General features: G+C 38.9%; 1 protein-coding gene across 1 annotated transcript; it reads left to right on the top strand.

Annotated features, from left to right (window-relative positions):
- Window positions 1-401: 401 nt before the first annotated feature.
- On the top strand, window positions 402-17,434 carry LOC125821939 (DNA polymerase alpha catalytic subunit). The gene is made up of 31 exons (XM_049501292.1): window positions 402-1,611; window positions 2,010-2,180; window positions 2,275-2,358; window positions 2,482-2,556; window positions 2,734-2,798; window positions 3,146-3,236; window positions 3,323-3,511; window positions 8,745-8,908; window positions 8,998-9,112; window positions 9,627-9,806; window positions 9,906-10,019; window positions 11,010-11,129; window positions 11,221-11,544; window positions 11,826-11,918; window positions 12,326-12,444; window positions 12,566-12,638; window positions 12,726-12,782; window positions 12,869-12,961; window positions 13,664-13,786; window positions 13,879-13,976; window positions 14,074-14,124; window positions 14,640-14,748; window positions 14,894-14,977; window positions 15,075-15,188; window positions 15,299-15,388; window positions 15,473-15,549; window positions 15,879-16,095; window positions 16,683-16,736; window positions 16,822-16,941; window positions 17,035-17,109; window positions 17,217-17,434. The coding sequence occupies exons 1-31, from the start codon at window positions 415-417 to the stop codon at window positions 17,361-17,363; spliced, it is 4,683 nt and encodes a 1,560-aa protein (XP_049357249.1). The 5' UTR covers window positions 402-414; the 3' UTR covers window positions 17,364-17,434.
- The last annotated feature ends 83 nt before the right edge of the window (window positions 17,435-17,517 follow it).

Raw genomic sequence — 17,517 nt, 5'->3', positions numbered from 1 at the left:
GGTAATTATAGCAAACTATAGTTATGATGAGTAATTAAGTAGTATAAATTTGCTTAACCGCGTAATTTTCCCATAATAATAAGGCGTAAAAAATAATAATTGGGCTAGCACTTTATAGTCCAGACTCCAGTCCAATATTTTGAAGCTGGGAGGCCCAAACCCAATATGGCCTCTTCACTGACAAATTGGGGGCAAAAACAGTAAAAATCAAATAAAAAAAGATAAATTGGGCTAGCACTTCATAGTTCAGTCCAATATATTTTGAAGCTCGGAGGCCCAATAGGGCTTTAGGCGCGAAAACAAAATGTTCCCGCCATTTTTGTCAGCATCATCAACTGCGTTTTCAATTGTTTGCTTTTCATCACTACATTTTCAGATCTCTAGGAGAGAAATTTGGCTTACAGGGACAAGAAAATGTCGGACGAACAACCAACAGTCGAAGGAAGACGCTCTAGCAGGAAAACAAGCGGCGGTAAGAGGGCAGAGGCGCTCGAGCGGATTAAAGCTCTCCGGACCGGTGGTCGCCGTTCCGCTGAAAACGGCGGATTACAGGTCAAGATAGATGAACCAATTTACGATGTAGTTGAGGATGATGAGTACAATGACATAGTCGCTAAGCGCCGTGAAGCAGCTCGGGGATTTATCGTTGATGACGATGGTTTAGGGTATGGAGATGAAGGCCAGGAAGAGGATTGGTCAGTTGCCGGCGTGTTATCGTCGGAAGGATCGGAAGATGAGAATGAGAAGCCGAAGAATAAGAAAAAGGCAACGGAGAAGAAGCAGCAGATTACTAAAAAGCCATCAGCTGCGCTATCAGCTGCTGCAGCATTGATGGGTAAGCAAAGGATTTCTAGTCTGTTTACCTCTTCAGTGTTTAAGAGAGACGATAAGACTAGGAATTTGTCGTGCGATAGCATTGTAGACGATGTTATAGCTGAATTCGCTCCCGATGAGGCTGACAGAGAGCGGAGGCGAAGGGGAAATTCTAACTCATTGCAGTCTTCGAGGAGTTCAATTGCTAATTCTAACTTGCTTAATTTTAAAACTGAGATGCCTGTAGCTGACAAGGTTGATTTGATGAGTAGACAGGAAGTGAAGCGTGTTACTGTTCAAAATGGTGAGTCTATTTTAGGTGGCTTACCTAAAATTAGTGCAGATGAAGGAACATGCGGCTTATCTAAAATTAGTACGGATGAAGGAAACGATTCTGCCAGAGATATTCAAAATAGTGAGGATTTAGATGCTGAAGTAGAAGGGGAGAAAGCAGTAAAATCAGATGATTTGTCTACAGTGGGAATAAGGGATGATGACAATGTTGTAAATTATGCTGAAGTGAAGTTGGAGCCCTTGGTGGAAAATAAAGTGTTTGCACTAAATGCTAAAATTAGTGAGGGAAAGGATCCAGGCTTGAGTGCTACTGCTGAATGGCAGGCTTTAAGGAATGCAGGTAGCGGGATTTTGAACTGCAATGAACCCGGGGCGAAACTTGTAAACACTGAAGAGAAAACAGATTTTGAGTTGGATTCTGATGGATCATTACCTTTCTTCATACTTGATGCCCATGAAGAACTGTATGGTACAAATGCTGGAAATATTTATCTTTTCGGGAAGGTACTTTGGAAAGCTTTGTTTATGTAGTCTTTCTCTATATGAATTTAAATGAGCTAGAGTCATATTGACACCTTCTGAAAATCTGGTGTCTCTATTTTAGTAAACTTTGCTGATGATCACATGTTCTGCATCACACTTATGTTTGGATGCCATTTTGCATATCGTTAGCCCTGCATTTTATCATTTGGATCCTTATTTGCTATGACCAAGTAAAATAAACATACTTGTACGTGTTTCAATATTGAAGGTTATACCACTATATAGCCTACTGTTAACTTATTGGCCTTTATTCAGTTTAGGGACTTCGGAAGTTTGTATGATTGAAAGTGACAATTGAACAACATAGAATAATATGTTATATCTATAGCTGAGAGATGAGTTTTGTTATTTGAGCGCAGGTGAAAGCTGGAGGTACATACCATAGTTGCTGTATTGTTGTGAAGAACATGCAAAGATGTGTTTATGCAGTCCCTAATGGTTCTGTATTTTGTGGTGATACGATCTCCAAGCTCTCCAGAGATGTAGAAGAGTCTCAAATCTCTCCCTCCGCCTTCCTTAGTCAGTTGCACGTAATCTCTTGAAATGCCTTCTCATTTCATGTAATTATATTTTTTCTACATATTGCTCATTTATTCATCCCCTCCCTCGCAAATTTGTCTCCAGGAGATGGCATCAGTATTGAAGGCTGAGTGTAGAAATAACCTACTAGAACATAACATCTCAAGTTTTAGCATGGCACCAGTGAAGGTTTGAAGCGCAATTTACTTGCACATTGTGTTCTGTAAATTTTACTAATTGCAATTTGAAATACTATGTATTTCTCTTCTTTCTCTTTCCTTTTGGTTATTCTTTGTGCTACTACATTTGTAGAGGAATTATGCATTTGAACGATCTGATGTACCTCGGGGGGAGAATTTCGTCCTTAAGATTAACTATCCTTTCAAGGTACATTTGCTATTTCTTTATGTATTATATGTGATTGGAGCATTATATACAACTTATGCTAGCCAAATATTATGGATTCTGTAATTCCAAGATCAAGCAATTTTTCAGATCTTCTCTGTTAATTCACATTTTTGTGTCGTGTCTTCGAGTTACCCATTTTTAACTTTGTCATTCAAGGATCCGCCGCTTCCATCAGATCTCAGGGGAGAAAACTTTAGTGCCTTGTTTGGTACTCATTCCAGGTATATTTCCAGTGACTTTTCTACTTTACATTCCTGTAATACTCATTCCAAGTATATTTTGGATGACTTTTCTAACAAGCTTCCTAATGTGATTGATCTCTCTTTATGAAGACTACTTTTCGTATCAATTCAACTGGGTGCTGCATTTTTCAGTAGAAAGTATTAACCTCAAGACCAATAGTATATTTTGAAATTTGCATTAATTTCTCCAGCTGTGAATCCATCAGTTACTCATAAAGACCCCTCCGCGGATAAAAAGAATAAAATATTTGGATATTTCCTTGTTTAGTACTTCAACTTGAGTTGAATCTCTGCGATGTTATCCAACCAGTGGTTATTATTTGCAGTGCAATGGAGCTATTCCTGATCAAGAGGAAAATTAAAGGACCTTCATGGCTATCAATTTCGAAGTTCTCTAGTTGTCCTAATCCTCAACGTGTAAGGCCATCAAGGCAACTTCCCCTAATTTGTCTTCAGGTGGTTCACCTGGTTTATATTTCTGATCTTCTCTTTGTTCTGCACAGGTGAGCTGGTGTAAATTTGAGGTTATTGTAGATAGTCCAAAAGACATTCAAATCTCCACATCCTCTAAGAATGTTGCTGAGATTCCTCCAGTGGTTGTTACAGCAATAAATCTGAAAACTATCATCAACCAAAAGCAAAATATAAATGAAATTGTCTCTGCATCTGTCATTTGCTGTCACAGTGCAAAGGTAAAGTCCACGAGGCTAGTTTCTTTACCAGTAACATCTGATTTAAGACATTTGTTTTAGGATATCAGAAGGCAATGTTTATTTTTTAAGTAATGAAAGGAATTATTGATCTTCGATGGTTATTTAACTCATTCAGTGCATCTAAAGATGTAAATGGAGCTCACCATGTTTATTACCTGAGTTGTCATCTGTAGACTGTAATGTGTTTTGTTCATCAGTTCTAGAAATTAATTCTCTTCTTGATTATGAGTTATGAAGTAAATATTATGGTTACTCAGGTCTAGGGAAAATGAGATCTCACTTGCAGAGGATCTTCCAATTTATGGCAAGTTAGGTCGAGGAAAAAAATGAGATCTGCTTTTAGAGGTTCTTTCAGCTAACATAGGGTCTTTTTCTTGGGTAGTTAAATCTTTACGGTTTACTGGGGATTTGTTGGTTTGGTAGATCGATCTTGTATGGTGCACATGATGGTACAAATAAAGTGCCCTGCAACATTTACCTGTATGATGACTGAAATGAGACTGTTTATGTATCATAATTACGTGCATGAGTTGCATTCGGATGTATCATGGTGTGTCGTCTTCTTCGACACCCACAAATGCAACTCATACACAAATGCATGTATTCATAGACTGGAAGTTACAACTACAATGGATCTATTATCCAAGGGAATGGAGATATTGACAATGATATCACACATTGTATAGGTGCAAGGTTGGTGAAATGGAGGCTCGCATCCAGAGTCCAAAACTTCAAGGCAAGTTTTACAAAGTGGTGGCTAAACCGACTATGTTGTATTGAGCATAGTGTTGGCTAATAAGAACTCTCATGTTCAGAAGATGAAAGTCGCTGAGATGAGGACAATGAGATGGATGTGTGGGTATACTAGGAGATAAAAGACTAGGAATAAAGATATTCAAAACTAGGTAGGAGTGGCCTAGATAGAGGTCAAGATGCGAGAAACAAGGCTAAGATGATTTAGACATATGCAGAAAAGATGCACGGTTGTCCAAGTATGAAGGTGTGAGGTTGATTGTAGATGATTTCAAGAGAGGTAGAGGTAGACCAAATGTCATAGCTTGATTTCTCGAGTCATGATGACACCTACTATAACCCACCAGTAGGTAAGTCAACTCGTAATTCGGAACAACAAGTAATGGGTTTGAGGGCAGAAACTAAATAAGAGCACGCAAAATTTAAGATAACAATATAAACAGGCGAAAGCAAACCAAAACATATATATACAAATAAAGATTCCTTTCAGAACCTGGAAGTCACTAATACAGAGCTACTAACAAATGAGTACAAGTCCCAAAAGTGGACCACATAAGCTGAATTGTCTTAAAAGGCAAAAGACAAGTCTATATATATAGATAAAGACTGAAATAGTACAAAATGCCGTGTGTTCACCCCCGTCCTCGGATCAGACTGCTCCAAGCTCGGTACCAACATTGGCCACTAGTGCTCGGACCTGCATCACGAAAACAGATGCAGAGCGTAGTATGAGTACCAAAACAACAGGTACCAGTAGGCATCATAAGCCGATTGAGCTTGAAGAGTAAAGGCAATATGAAAAGAAGGAATAACACAAACAAAGGTGAAGAATGGAAGTATAAGTAAACAATGGAATGCACACGAGTGTAGAAAGAACTAACTAAAGTAATCTATAAGCTAACCACACCTAACTGGACCCCTATAAGCGCAGAAGGTACACTCGTGCGCAAGTTTAAATAAAAACCTGAACAAACCCCCATAAGTTCGACGAGTACATCAAATAACTATAACTAAAGAGAACTGTATCTGAGAACCCAAGACCATAGAACATCAAACCAAAACCTCAACCCCAATTAGTAGAATCTGACAGTACGGAGGCCGGACCTCGAACCGGATGCTCACTAGAAGTACCCAAGTAACCAATCACAAGTATCAAGTAACTAAGGCCATACATCTAATCGGATGCTCTTCGAAAATATCAATGAGGTCGAGGCCGGAGCTTGGATCCGGATGCCCGACAAAGGTGCTAATATAGTTGCTGAAAGAGTCCCAATCGATACAATCATAAATGTTCGTTGAACGCCGTCCAAACTTAGACAATCAATGTAAGTCCTTGGAACCGAATCAAAAACCAACTTCAAATCGCGGAGCGGAACCCAGTGTCGCCAACGTAACTCGTGAAGCTGTAGTATCAGAGAAATAAGGATAACTATCGTCGGAGCAAGTGTATCGCCTAGCTAAGGCCTAAACTATCAGACTCAAGTCTGCTACACCACTCTTCAAGGATCTATGCCGGCCGAGCAATGTCGGGGTAAAACTAAGGCCAATCGGTTCCGAATCATGCATTTCTAAGGCAAGCCCTAGTCAAACCTAAACTAAGGCCCTATATGCTTCAAATAAACAGTAATCAATCATATAAGTACTCCACATAGCAAAAAGGGTCAATTAATAACACATAACATGCTCACAGTTACCCGATAATTCCCGAAATAGGTCGAAAACATGATTTCTAAACACCTATGCATGATTCAATAACTACCCAACCCAAATCCCAACTAATCAACATGCATTCACATTTTCGAGCTCAATCTAAGAGAGGGAAGATGTAGCCTACCTGTAGGCCGATCACGCGCGCTCAAAAATCACTTCTCCGGAGCTTACCCTTTCCGAACGGCATCAAAACGCTGCCACACTGTCAAAAATAGAATCACAAAGTTATTACAGTCATTTGACATTAAAAATGCAAGAAACGGAGACGGACCAATTTCGGGGTCAAAATGGGGAAAGTGGGACCCACGTTGGAAATTTAGGAATTAACCCCAAAAATAGGTCCTAATCAGATCCCCGAGCTCATGTCCCAAAATGGGACACAATTCGGGGATCAAAAACATCACAATATCAACTTGCAACCAAAACTTGGATTTTCTCAAGAACTAGAAATGGGACAACAGTTGAAATCAGTAAATTTACCAGAAGCGGGAGGTCTACAGTGAATTCCGACAATACCACGATGACTGGAATAATCAAATTTGGACTTAGAATGAGAGAGAAATCAAGTCCCAAAATATCCCACAAATTGAGTTCACAAAGTAGCCATGGCAGTAGGTGAAAACGAGAAATTACCTCAAACGAAGGTCCCAAAGCAGCTTCCGAGCTCACCAACGCGTTCTCCTCAAAAAATCTCACAACCTAGCCTCTTGAATCACCCAGTTTGGAGCTTTATAGCTCAAGAGGTTCCAACTTTGAAATTTAGAAGAAAAGCTGAAAATGGCTGACTTATAGGTGTGCACCCAACAAATTATTTCCATTTTTAAGTCTTCGATGGGGTGTTCGAGATCTGTTCGTAGCCTCGAGCGCACAAATGGACTATGCTACCTCACTAATTTCGACGTTTTGGACTCAATGGCGCAGTTGGAATTTCCATAAGAGCTCATTTTGACTGAAAGTGGGTCCCACACCCAAATGTCATTTTTAGCCAAAATTTTTGTTGTAATGACCCTCCAGGTCATTTTTGCCTTAATGCCTCTTTTTCGTCCTTTAGAGCCTTCCTATATTGACCCCAAGTCATTTATGATTTGCTAGCATTGACTGTTTGGTCGCCTGGTCATTCGTTTGGGTTTTATGCTCGTTTCCCTGTTTTAGAGCTTTTGAAACTTGAATAGTTGACTTTAGTCAAAACGTCAGGTAAATGACCCCAAAATGGAATTCTGACGGTTACATCAGCTCTGGAATGGCCAAATTAGGCTAGTAGCATGGTTAACACGAGTATCGAGGCCTTTGGTGCAAGTTTGGACCATTAGGCGTTTTAGCCTTTGAAACTTGGCCTATGGTTGACTTTGGTTAACATTCTTGAAAAACGTGCTCGGATGAAAATTCTGTCAGCCTAGTTAGTTCTGAAATGACAAGTTTGATCTAGAATGACCTTTTGTTCGCTTCCCGAGACTTCTGGTCTAATCTCGAGGCCCATTGTGGAATTGTGCTAAAAATGGCATTTGGATGGGGGACCCACTTTCAGTCAAAATGACCTCGTATGAAAATTCCGACTGCACCATTGAGTCAGGAATGTCAAATTTAGTGGGGTAGCATAGTTCGTTTGTGTGCTCGAGGCTACTAACGGATCTCGAACACCCCATCGGAGACTTCCAAACAGCCATGTTCAAACTGGGTGATTCAAGAGGCTAGGTTGTGAGATTTTTCGAGGAGAACGCGTTGGTGAGCTCGGAAGTTGCTTTGGGACCTTCGTTTGAGGTAAATTCTCGTTTTCACCTGCTGCCATGGCTACTTTGTGAACTCAATTATTGGGATATTTTGGGACTTGATTTCTCCCTCATTCCAAGTCCAAATTTGATTATTCCAATGGCTATTTTGAGTGGTTTTTTGAGGAGAACGTCGTGGTATTGTCGGAATTCACTGTAGACCTCCCGCTTCTGGTAAATTTACTGATTTCAGCTGCTGTCCCATTTCTAGTTCTTGAGAAAATCCGGGTTTTGGTTGCATGTTGATATTGTGATGTTTCCGATCCCTGAATTGTGTCCCATTTTGGGACATGAGCTTGGGGATCTGATTAGGACCTATTTTTGGGGTTAATTCCGGAATTTCCAGCGCAGATACCAACTTGTCACGACTCGATTTCTCGAGTCATGATGACACCTACTATAACCCCAAAGAAGTATTAAAGAGAGGTGATTAGACAAGTTATGACGGAACCTTCAGCTTACTGTGGCATGGCCTTAGATAGGGGGTTATGGAGGTCATGTATTAGGGTAAAAGGTTAGTTAGACAGTGAGGCGCTATCTTGCTTATTATTTTGTCAGTTAGTCGTAGTATTACCTATATAGTTTCTTGTCCTTTGAGTTTTGTACTTCTATTATTGTTTTACCTTGTTATGGCTTTTGTTCAGGTTGATTTGTAAGGTTATTTGTAGTATCTTGCCATGACTTTTTTCATTTCCGTTATTTTTTTCTCTATACTACTTTGAACTGTTTTTTTCTTTTGAGTTGAGGGTCTATCAGAAACAACTTCTCTACCTAGGTACGGTGGGTCTGCGTATACTTTACCCTCCCCAGACCCTACTTACACTGGGTCTGTTGTTGCTTGGTATCAATGAAATAAATATGTTAGATATGGTAATGGGCAAAAATAAAAAAAAATAATGACACATTTAATTTGCTTGTGTGGAAACTGCTTGACAAGAATTGCCTTGAAGTTTACTAAAAAAGAGCATATGATGATTTTGCAGATTGATTCCCCCATGTTAACATCTGAATGGACAAAACCAGGGATGCTTTCTCATTTTACTGTTGTGCGCAAGCTTGAGGGAGGCATATTTCCTATGGGATTTACGAAGGAAGCAGCAGAGAGAAACACAAAAGCTGGATCAAATGTTATTAGTTCTGAGAGCAGGCAAGTTCATTGGGTAATTAACATATTGCATATACCTTTATCTGTTTTTCATTTGAGTTACTTAAATGTTACTATCTCTTTGAAATCAGTGAAAGGGCATTATTAAACCGGTTGATGATCGAGTTGCATAAATTGGACAGTGACGTGCTTATTGGCCATAATATATCTGGCTTTGACTTGGATGTTCTTCTTCATAGAGTTCAGGTTTGTGTTTAATTAATAGATTCCATCTTCCGATTTGTGGCTTAGGTCGCAGGTTCAAGCCCCACACCATGCAAAGCGAAGCCCGGTATTTAAGTGGAGAAGGGTAGAGGGGCGGGCCCATTATCCACCGAGTTTAGAAGGCTGTGATTGGTCCAAAGGGCGGGTCACAGACGGATTTCTCGGTCATCAAAAAAAAATAAAAATAGATTCCATCTTCCGTAGTAGTGATCTCTAAAAACTTTTAGAAGACATGATCCGCAGAATCCTCCATTTCTATTTTGAATCTTAATAAAGCACACCGTGCTCTCATCGTAGGTAGTCTGTCATCATATATATACCCAATGACATTGAGAGTTTTCCAATCAACGCTTTGCTATGAATAAATGCTATGAATTTTAAGTAATCTCAGAAATAAGAAAATTTAAGTTTTTTTGTATTTCTTGATTCTAAGAAAAAAAAAGTCAGTGATATAGCTGCCTGCTTATTGTTCCTTGGGAGCTATCAATTTCTGCAGGCCTGCAAAGTCCCCAGCAGTATGTGGTCAAAAATAGGTCGCCTTAAACGTTCTGTCATGCCAAAGCTTACCAAGGGCAGTACACTTTTTGGCTCAGGAGCAAGTCCGGGGATCATGTCTTGTATTGCTGGGCGTCTCCTATGTGATACCTATTTATCTTCTCGTGAGTTATTAAAAGAGGTAGAATTCCTACTCATTAAGCTATATATGGGATAGCTGCATATTTTATTTTATGTTTTGAAAATTTGTAACTTTTGGTTTAACTACATTTACTTTCAGGTTAGTTATTCATTGACACAACTTGCGAAGAATCAACTGAACAAAGATAGGAAGGAGATTTCTCCCCACGACGTGCCTCAACTGTTTCAGGCTGCTGACTCACTCTTGGAACTTGTAGGTTCTGATTCTGATTTAGCAGCTTTTGTAATCCAATTGCTATCAATTTTATTAGCATAGGGAGAGTGATCTGTGGTATGTAATTTGCTGTCAACAACAAAAGAAAAGTGTTAACCCATTTAACAGATGGGCCAGCTGCATTTTGCCGTTTATTGTTTTGCTGAACCTTTAGAATACATTATAGCACTCCATAGTCAACAAAAATTACTGCTGATGGGCTTTTCAACAGCTAGAAACAAACAATAATAGAGTTCACTTGTTGAAGCAATAGAGCATAAGCACCTAAGTTGCTCACTTTTGGTGCCGCACCCGTGTCGACACGACGTGGGTGTGGGATCCCTATCCAATCTGGTCAACCATTTTTAGGTACTTTGACCAAATTTGAGGGAGAAATTTTGGACCGATTCAATGATTTATGTGCACAAAACAAAAACTAAGTTGAAATTGAAGAAAATGAGATACCTTGTATATATGATTTTTTATTGTCACGCCTACTTTATCTCCTTCCAGGATTCTCTTCTTGATCAAGATTTTCTCCTCAAGTTTTCCACATAATAAATATCTCATTAGTTAGGTTTTATAACTCTATTTTTAGTTATTTGAGTTGAACCCCTGCACCCGTATCCATACATGGATCTGTATTTCCGAATCTAAGAAATTAGATCATAAAGGATTCGACCTCTAGATCCGCACCCGTATCGGACACCCGCATCCGAGTCCAAGCAACTTAGATAAGCACACCTTTAAGCAGTTAAGAGTTGACATTACATGAATAATCTGGAAGCATGATCATTTTGGTGACAGATTGTCATGGAGCAGTTTGATTTGCAGCTCTGGATATGCTTATTTCATTTCTAGTTAATCTGTAAGGTTGAGCCTTGTCTCGTCCTTCTGGAATGATATGACTGATGTGATAATTTTCTCCAATACACTCAACTGATATCGCCCTCTAATTAACATCCTAATGAGCATTTGTGATCTATACAGATTGAATGTGGAGAAACTGATGCATGGTTATCAATGGAACTCATGTTTCATTTAAGTGTTCTTCCTTTAACTCGTCAGCTGACCAATATCAGTGGTAACCTTTGGGGAAAAACCCTCCAGGTGAATTGTTACAAAACCTGCTTTATGTTCATGAGACCAACTTTGTGGATGTTATGCAGACATAGTCAACGTTAATTTATTTTTATTTCAGGGTGCTCGGGCCCAAAGAGTGGAATACCTCTTGTTGCATGCATTCCATGCTAAGAAATTCATTGTGCCAGACAAATTTTCTTCTCATGCAAGAGAAGCTAAAATTACAAAACGAAAGTTGAACCACAGTGATGAGGGAAAAGAAACTGAGCCTGTTGATGCTGATGATCCAAATATTGAAGGTGGGATTCCAGACAGCAGCCATGGGAAAGTAAAAAAGGGGCCTTCCTATGCTGGTGGATTAGTTTTGGAGCCAAAAAAAGGTTTATATGATAAGTACATTCTGCTACTGGACTTCAACAGTCTATACCCTTCCATTATTCAGGTTAGTTATTTTTAATACATCTCTCTCTCTCTCTCTCTCTTTCCCTCATTCATTATTTACCCCTCATTTCTTCTCCTCCCCCACCTTTTCTTTTAGAAGGGGGAACATTACCATAACCTTTGCTACAATGTGATTAGCTGCTAGCTAGGTTGAAAGGTTCCCTATTCCTAATATTTATTACCATCATTATTTGTTATCAAGTGATGTCAATTACTCAATACTTGCATCTTATAATACAAGTTTCGTACTTAAATTTCCTCTTTTATTCTTTTCTTCTTTAGGAATACAATATTTGTTTCACAACAGTTGAAAGCTCTCTTGATGGATCAGTTCCTCATTTACCATCAAGTAAAAGAACGGGGCTTTTACCTGAGGTAAGTACGCCATACTTGATGCATGTTTAGATAATTCCCTGGGCAAATTTTCCAAATTGTCTTCCCAGCAATGTAATTAAACCAAAGACTTTTGCATCTCCTGATCTTCTATACGGAATAAGTGCATGCCCAGGATAGGTCACCCTAAAACTTTTGAGGACTATTTGGTGCTGGAAGTTTTGCTCTGAAGCGCAATTTGACATACACATACTTTGTGTATGGGAATGTTTGTTGGTTTTATTTAATATACTATATCAGTTTGTTGATCCCATCTAACTTTGAGCTGGTCCTTCTTCAGTTAAATCAAGACTTTTTAAGTTTATGGTTACGTGCAGAATAGTAATCAAGCATTCTAGACAATTCTTGAAGGTGATATATCTCATTTCTTTTTGTGGTAAATCTTGCAGTTGCTCAAGAATTTGGTTGATAGGAGAAGAATGGTCAAGTCATGGTTAAAAACAGCATCTGGCCTCAAGGCCCAACAGTTTGACATACAACAACAAGCTCTGAAGCTTACAGCAAACAGGTCTCACTGTTTTTGTTATATACACATGCACACATTGTATATACTTGTGCTACTTGATGCATCATCATCATTGTCATATTATTGGAGATATTTTTCCTGAGGTGATAATTTTTTACTGCAGTATGTATGGGTGTCTAGGATTCTCCAATTCAAGATTCTATGCAAAGTCGCTAGCAGAGCTTATAACCTCACAAGTAGGAAGCTCACTTTTCCTGAACTGTTGTATATTTTATTTAAGCAGATTATGACTGCATGTCTGACATCTCTATTTTGCTTTGTAGGGAAGGGAAATTTTACAGAGCACTGTTGACCTAGTTCAAAATTTACTAAACCTGGAGGTTTTCTTCTCGTGGAATTTGCTGTTTACTCATCCTGCCTAAATGTCAAATTTGGTCCTTGAACCCATTGTACTCTTATGAATCAGGTTATCTATGGTGACACTGATTCAATTATGATTTATAGTGGACTTGATGACATTGGAAAATCCAAAGCAATAGCTGCCAAAGTTATTCAAGAGGTTGGTGTTGACTGCACACCTTTTTTCCCCGAATTAGATCTGTATATGCGTGACTTCTTAAAGAGAGATTTATACTTTCTACCTCATGTATTGTGGAAGCTTGTGAGTCTCGTGTGAATAAGTTGCCTACTTCTACTCTCACCGTCTTGTGATAGCACTTACAGTCTTTTACCTTTTCTTTTTGTGCAAAGCATTCTTCATTGCCTTGTATAAGATTTTTATGTAAGAATTTAAGTTTGTACATACTGGTAAAACCGCAAGGAGACTTTGTCTAGGTTGTCTCACTTTTAGCTGATGCACAAATTTAGTTGTGAATGAACAAGTAACTGAGGAACTGTCCATACATAAAATCAGAATTATTGATACGGTCCTTTTCCACATCAATGGAATCTCATCATCCATACATAATAAATTGATGTGGTATATTTATATTATTTGTGAACGGTAAAAAACTAGCATTCCATTGAGGCTGGTTTATGTTCTACTTTGGGTAAAGATCCTCTGAATTTGGATTTGTACATATAGGACAAATGCTCCCATTACCATTTGTTTTCAATCAATTTTATAGAAGTATTTATTAGAGTTGCTATAACTTTGCTTGAAAATTAGGATCTCTTTACAAAGAAAAAATTATGAATAGTAATCATAGGTATCTTCTTAATCAATTAGGATTCTCACATGAAAGTGCCTCCTCTTTTATAGGTTAACAAGAAATACAGGTGCTTAGAGATTGATCTTGATGGTCTGTACAAGAGAATGCTGCTTCTCAAGAAAAAGAAATATGCAGCTGTAAAAGTGCAGTTTAAGGACGGAAAGCCCTATGAGGTAGCTATTGCATGTTACTTAAAGCTGAAATCCTTTTGAACTTCTGTGAAATAATTCTCTAACTACTCCATGTTGCTGACCCTTTTGTTTAGGTTATTGAGAAAAAAGGTCTTGATATGGTGCGTCGTGATTGGAGCTTGCTGTCAAAGGAATTGGGAGATTTCTGCCTGAGCCAAATACTGTCCGGGGGGTACATTTTGCTGTGAACTTGTTTCTTTCTTCTTTCCATATCCTCATACATCTGATTGCTCAGTACTGAATGATTTACATGTCTTTAATGGTGGCAGGTCCTGTGAAGATGTCATTGAATCAATACATAATGCACTTATGAAGGTATCATATCATTCTCAATGATAAGGAAAATTATAAACCAAGAGCTGCAATGGCTCCTGCAGCTTTCATATTGAACACAGTTTAGTTTATATTGTAGGCTATACTCTTGATCAAAAAAAATTTATAGGCTATACTCTTTAGGATTGAGAATATTTCCAGGAGTGACTCTTAGCTTATGGCTCCTTTTCAGGGAGTTCCACCTGTAGGGTCCCCACCCACCTCCCCCAGCCAGTCTCCCCACCACCATATCTCATTACCTCAACCATTGAACAGCTACTGCTTTCTACCATACATCCTCTGTGCATCTCCACTATTGTCTTGCTAGTGCACTGTTCTGAAATTTGCTATGCAGCTTGGAATCTTTATTTAGAGTCCGTCTTCTTCATTCTGGTAGAGGGGAAATCCAGCTGCTACTGTTAGCACTTGGAGACGCAATCAGCTCATTTTAGTTTAATTTTTGTGATGTAGCCCTAATACTAACTATGATTATTCTTGAATTTCTTTGATCTACTGCAGGTACAGGAGAAATGAGGAATGGCCAAATTGAGCTGGAAAAATACGTGATCACCAAATCATTGACTAAACCTCCTGAAGTCTATCCTGATGCTAAAAGTCAACCTCATGTTGAAGTAAGTTTGAAGACGTCTTTGATCAATTCATATCTCAGACTAAGGAACTGTATCACTTGACATCTCTACTTTTACCTTTCTATGTTGTCACCATTTAGCTTACTTTCTAACTGAGTTTTAATATTGTCATCCTCCTCATCTGTAGGTAGCACTTAGGTTGAAGAAAAGTGGCTATGTTACTGGTTGCTCTGCTGGTGATACAGTACCATATATCATCTGTTGTGAGCAGGTTTATTTCCTATTATTAATGGTCCAATATGATGAAATCCAGCTTTTTTCTTTTGGTTTCTGTTGTCTTAACATGCAGTTGTTACACACATTTGCAGGGGAATGGTTCAAGTACCTCTGTGGGAATTGCTCAGCGGGCAAGACATCCAGATGAACTGAAAAGAGACAATGGAAACTGGATAGTAGACATTGATTATTACCTTGCGCAACAGGTCTTTGCAGTCTACTTATTTTGATCTTCAATTTTTAATGGCTTATGTTGGTTCTTATGTGTGCATGTCTCGTGACTTCACCTAACTGTGAACCATTTTTAATGTCACAGATACATCCTGTAATATCTCGTCTATGTGCGTCAATTCAGGGTACTAGCCCGGCACGTCTGGCTGATTGCTTAGGACTAGATTCATCCAAGGTAAATAGCAACTTTTCAAAACTGACGTTTATTCAACATGACATGATTTTGACATATAGCTTAATGGTTTGACTTTTTCTTCAGTTCCAAAATAAATCAAGTGAAGCTGTCAATGATGATCCCTCAAACGTGCTTTTATGTGTAGCTGACGATGAAGAGAGGTAATCAATCTCTTTCAGAGAAAGTTTACCTTTCCTTTTACCTTTAGTTCAGGCTGAAGATGCATTCCTTTCATATACTTAATTCATCCTAGTTACTGTTTTGTGCAATCTCAGCCTTTACTCAGTCTCTCTCTGATTTCTCTGAACTCTTATTTGTTTTAATTTTCTTTTCAGTTCCTTTTCACACCTTTTCTGATTCAACCCCCCCCCCCCCCCCCCCCACACACACACACACCCCACGAACTCTCCCAAATTTTTTTGTTTACATTTTGATATGCTATCTTCTCCACTGTATGAACATATTTTTCTTCTGACAATGCTAAATGCAGATTTCGGGGATGTGAGCCTTTGACTTTGACATGCCCCAGCTGCTCTGGCTCTTTTGAGTGCGCACCTATATTTAGTTCAATATGTTCATCAATTAGGCAAAAGCCAGCAGACTTGCAAGTAGGAGAGGCTGGCAGCAAAGTCTGGGAAAGATTTTGTTGTCCCAAATGCCCAGAGGAGAGTGAGGGGAATATATCTTCGGCATTGATAGCAAACCAGGTAGTGTTTTGACTTTCAACTGTTCCTTACACAATCATCTCAACTACTTTTTGTCATCTGCTTTCTGTTATCCAAAATGTTGAGATATGTAATCATGGAGAACTGCCTTAGTACAGTCGATTTTTCTTTACAACTGATATGATTTCGTTCTCAGTATGAGTATAGATGGCCATCTAGTGCTTTCAGCCTTTAGGTTGCCTTGTGGTTACACCAAGTTACCTACAAGACTAACATCTCTATATTCTCTCAATTGAAACCTTTACTTTTGTGGTTCTCTCTTGGTGTCATTTTAACCTTCTTCCCCCAAATTAGTGATTATTGGCACCAGGTTCATTTTTCTTGCGTTCTCAATCTTCCATTTCCATGTTTTCCACTTCTCTTTTGGCAATCATCATCTTTTTGAAGTCAGAACCGTGTGTTGAATACACTTCTTTAAGGATATTTCTTGCTTTGTGTTATTTTCTCGTTCTTTTGACTGAAATTGGAAAGAAATTCTACCTTGATTTACATATATACTCTATGTAACTAGTGACAGGCTGATTGATGCATGTATGCTTAGACTCATGTTGTCATGCCATCCTTGACAGGTTAAAAGGCAAGTAGAAGGCTTTATTTCAACATACTACAAAGGAGTGATGATGGTATGTGCTTAAATATTTTACAGCTATTGCTTTGATGAGCTTGCTGGACAGCACCAGTTAACTAAAGCCATTTTGTTATTTTCAGTGCGATGATGAAACCTGCAACTACACCACTCGTAGCCTGAACCTGCGAGTAATTGGGGACTCAGAGAGAGGAACTGTTTGTCCAAATTATCCCCGTTGTAATGGACACTTACTAAGACAGGTTTACTTTCTGATGTTTCTTGAATCGTCTCTTAGGTTAACCTGCACTGTTTGCTGATTACTGATAAAACTTGTGCACAACTCACCCTGGCAGTACACGGAAGCAGATCTTTACAAACAGCTTGCTTATTTCTGCTACGTCTTAGACACTGCACGCTGCATTGAGAAGGTTGTCTCTGGCCCATCTGTGTGATTTCATCAAAATGGGGTCCTCTTTGTTTTTGATTCCCCCCTCCAGTGAGGAAGTTGCTGATCTATTGTCTTTTTGAGTGGCAGGTAGAGAGTAACATGAGAATACAAGTAGAGAAGGAGCTTGTTAGGATACGGCCTGTGGTTGAAGCAGCAGCATCAACTGTAGAGAAGTTCCGGGATAGATGTGCCTACAGTTGGGTGCAGCTTAAAGACTTGATTGTTTCATTCTAGCAAGGCTAATACTGTAACTGTACTACATTGTAATATCTAGTGTAAATTGTTTGAAAAATGTGTAGTTGGCATCGCGACAAGTAACCAACTAGCAGAGCAATTTATTGTGCACACATGGATTTCACCCAGTTTTATTTCCACGCACTTCCGAGGA

The sequence above is a fragment of the Solanum verrucosum genome, unplaced genomic scaffold, assembly GCF_900185275.1.
Source record: "Solanum verrucosum unplaced genomic scaffold, falcon-dt-bn FXZP01000103.1, whole genome shotgun sequence".
In the NCBI taxonomy this organism is placed as follows: domain Eukaryota; kingdom Viridiplantae; phylum Streptophyta; class Magnoliopsida; order Solanales; family Solanaceae; genus Solanum; species Solanum verrucosum.
Note: the sequence above shows the minus strand (reverse complement) of the source record. Positions and strands in the feature narration are given on the sequence as shown.

Bases quoted from the DNA above. Each gene is read 5' to 3' on its own strand.
- LOC125821939 (XM_049501292.1), top strand. From the start codon at position 415: ATGTCGGACGAACAACCAACAGTCGAAGGAAGACGCTCTAGCAGGAAA. The intron at 2,359-2,481 runs GTTTGAAGCGCA...CTACATTTGTAG, and splicing joins TTAGCATGGCACCAGTGAAG to AGGAATTATGCATTTGAACG. The intron at 9,807-9,905 runs GTAGAATTCCTA...ATTTACTTTCAG, and splicing joins CTCGTGAGTTATTAAAAGAG to GTTAGTTATTCATTGACACA.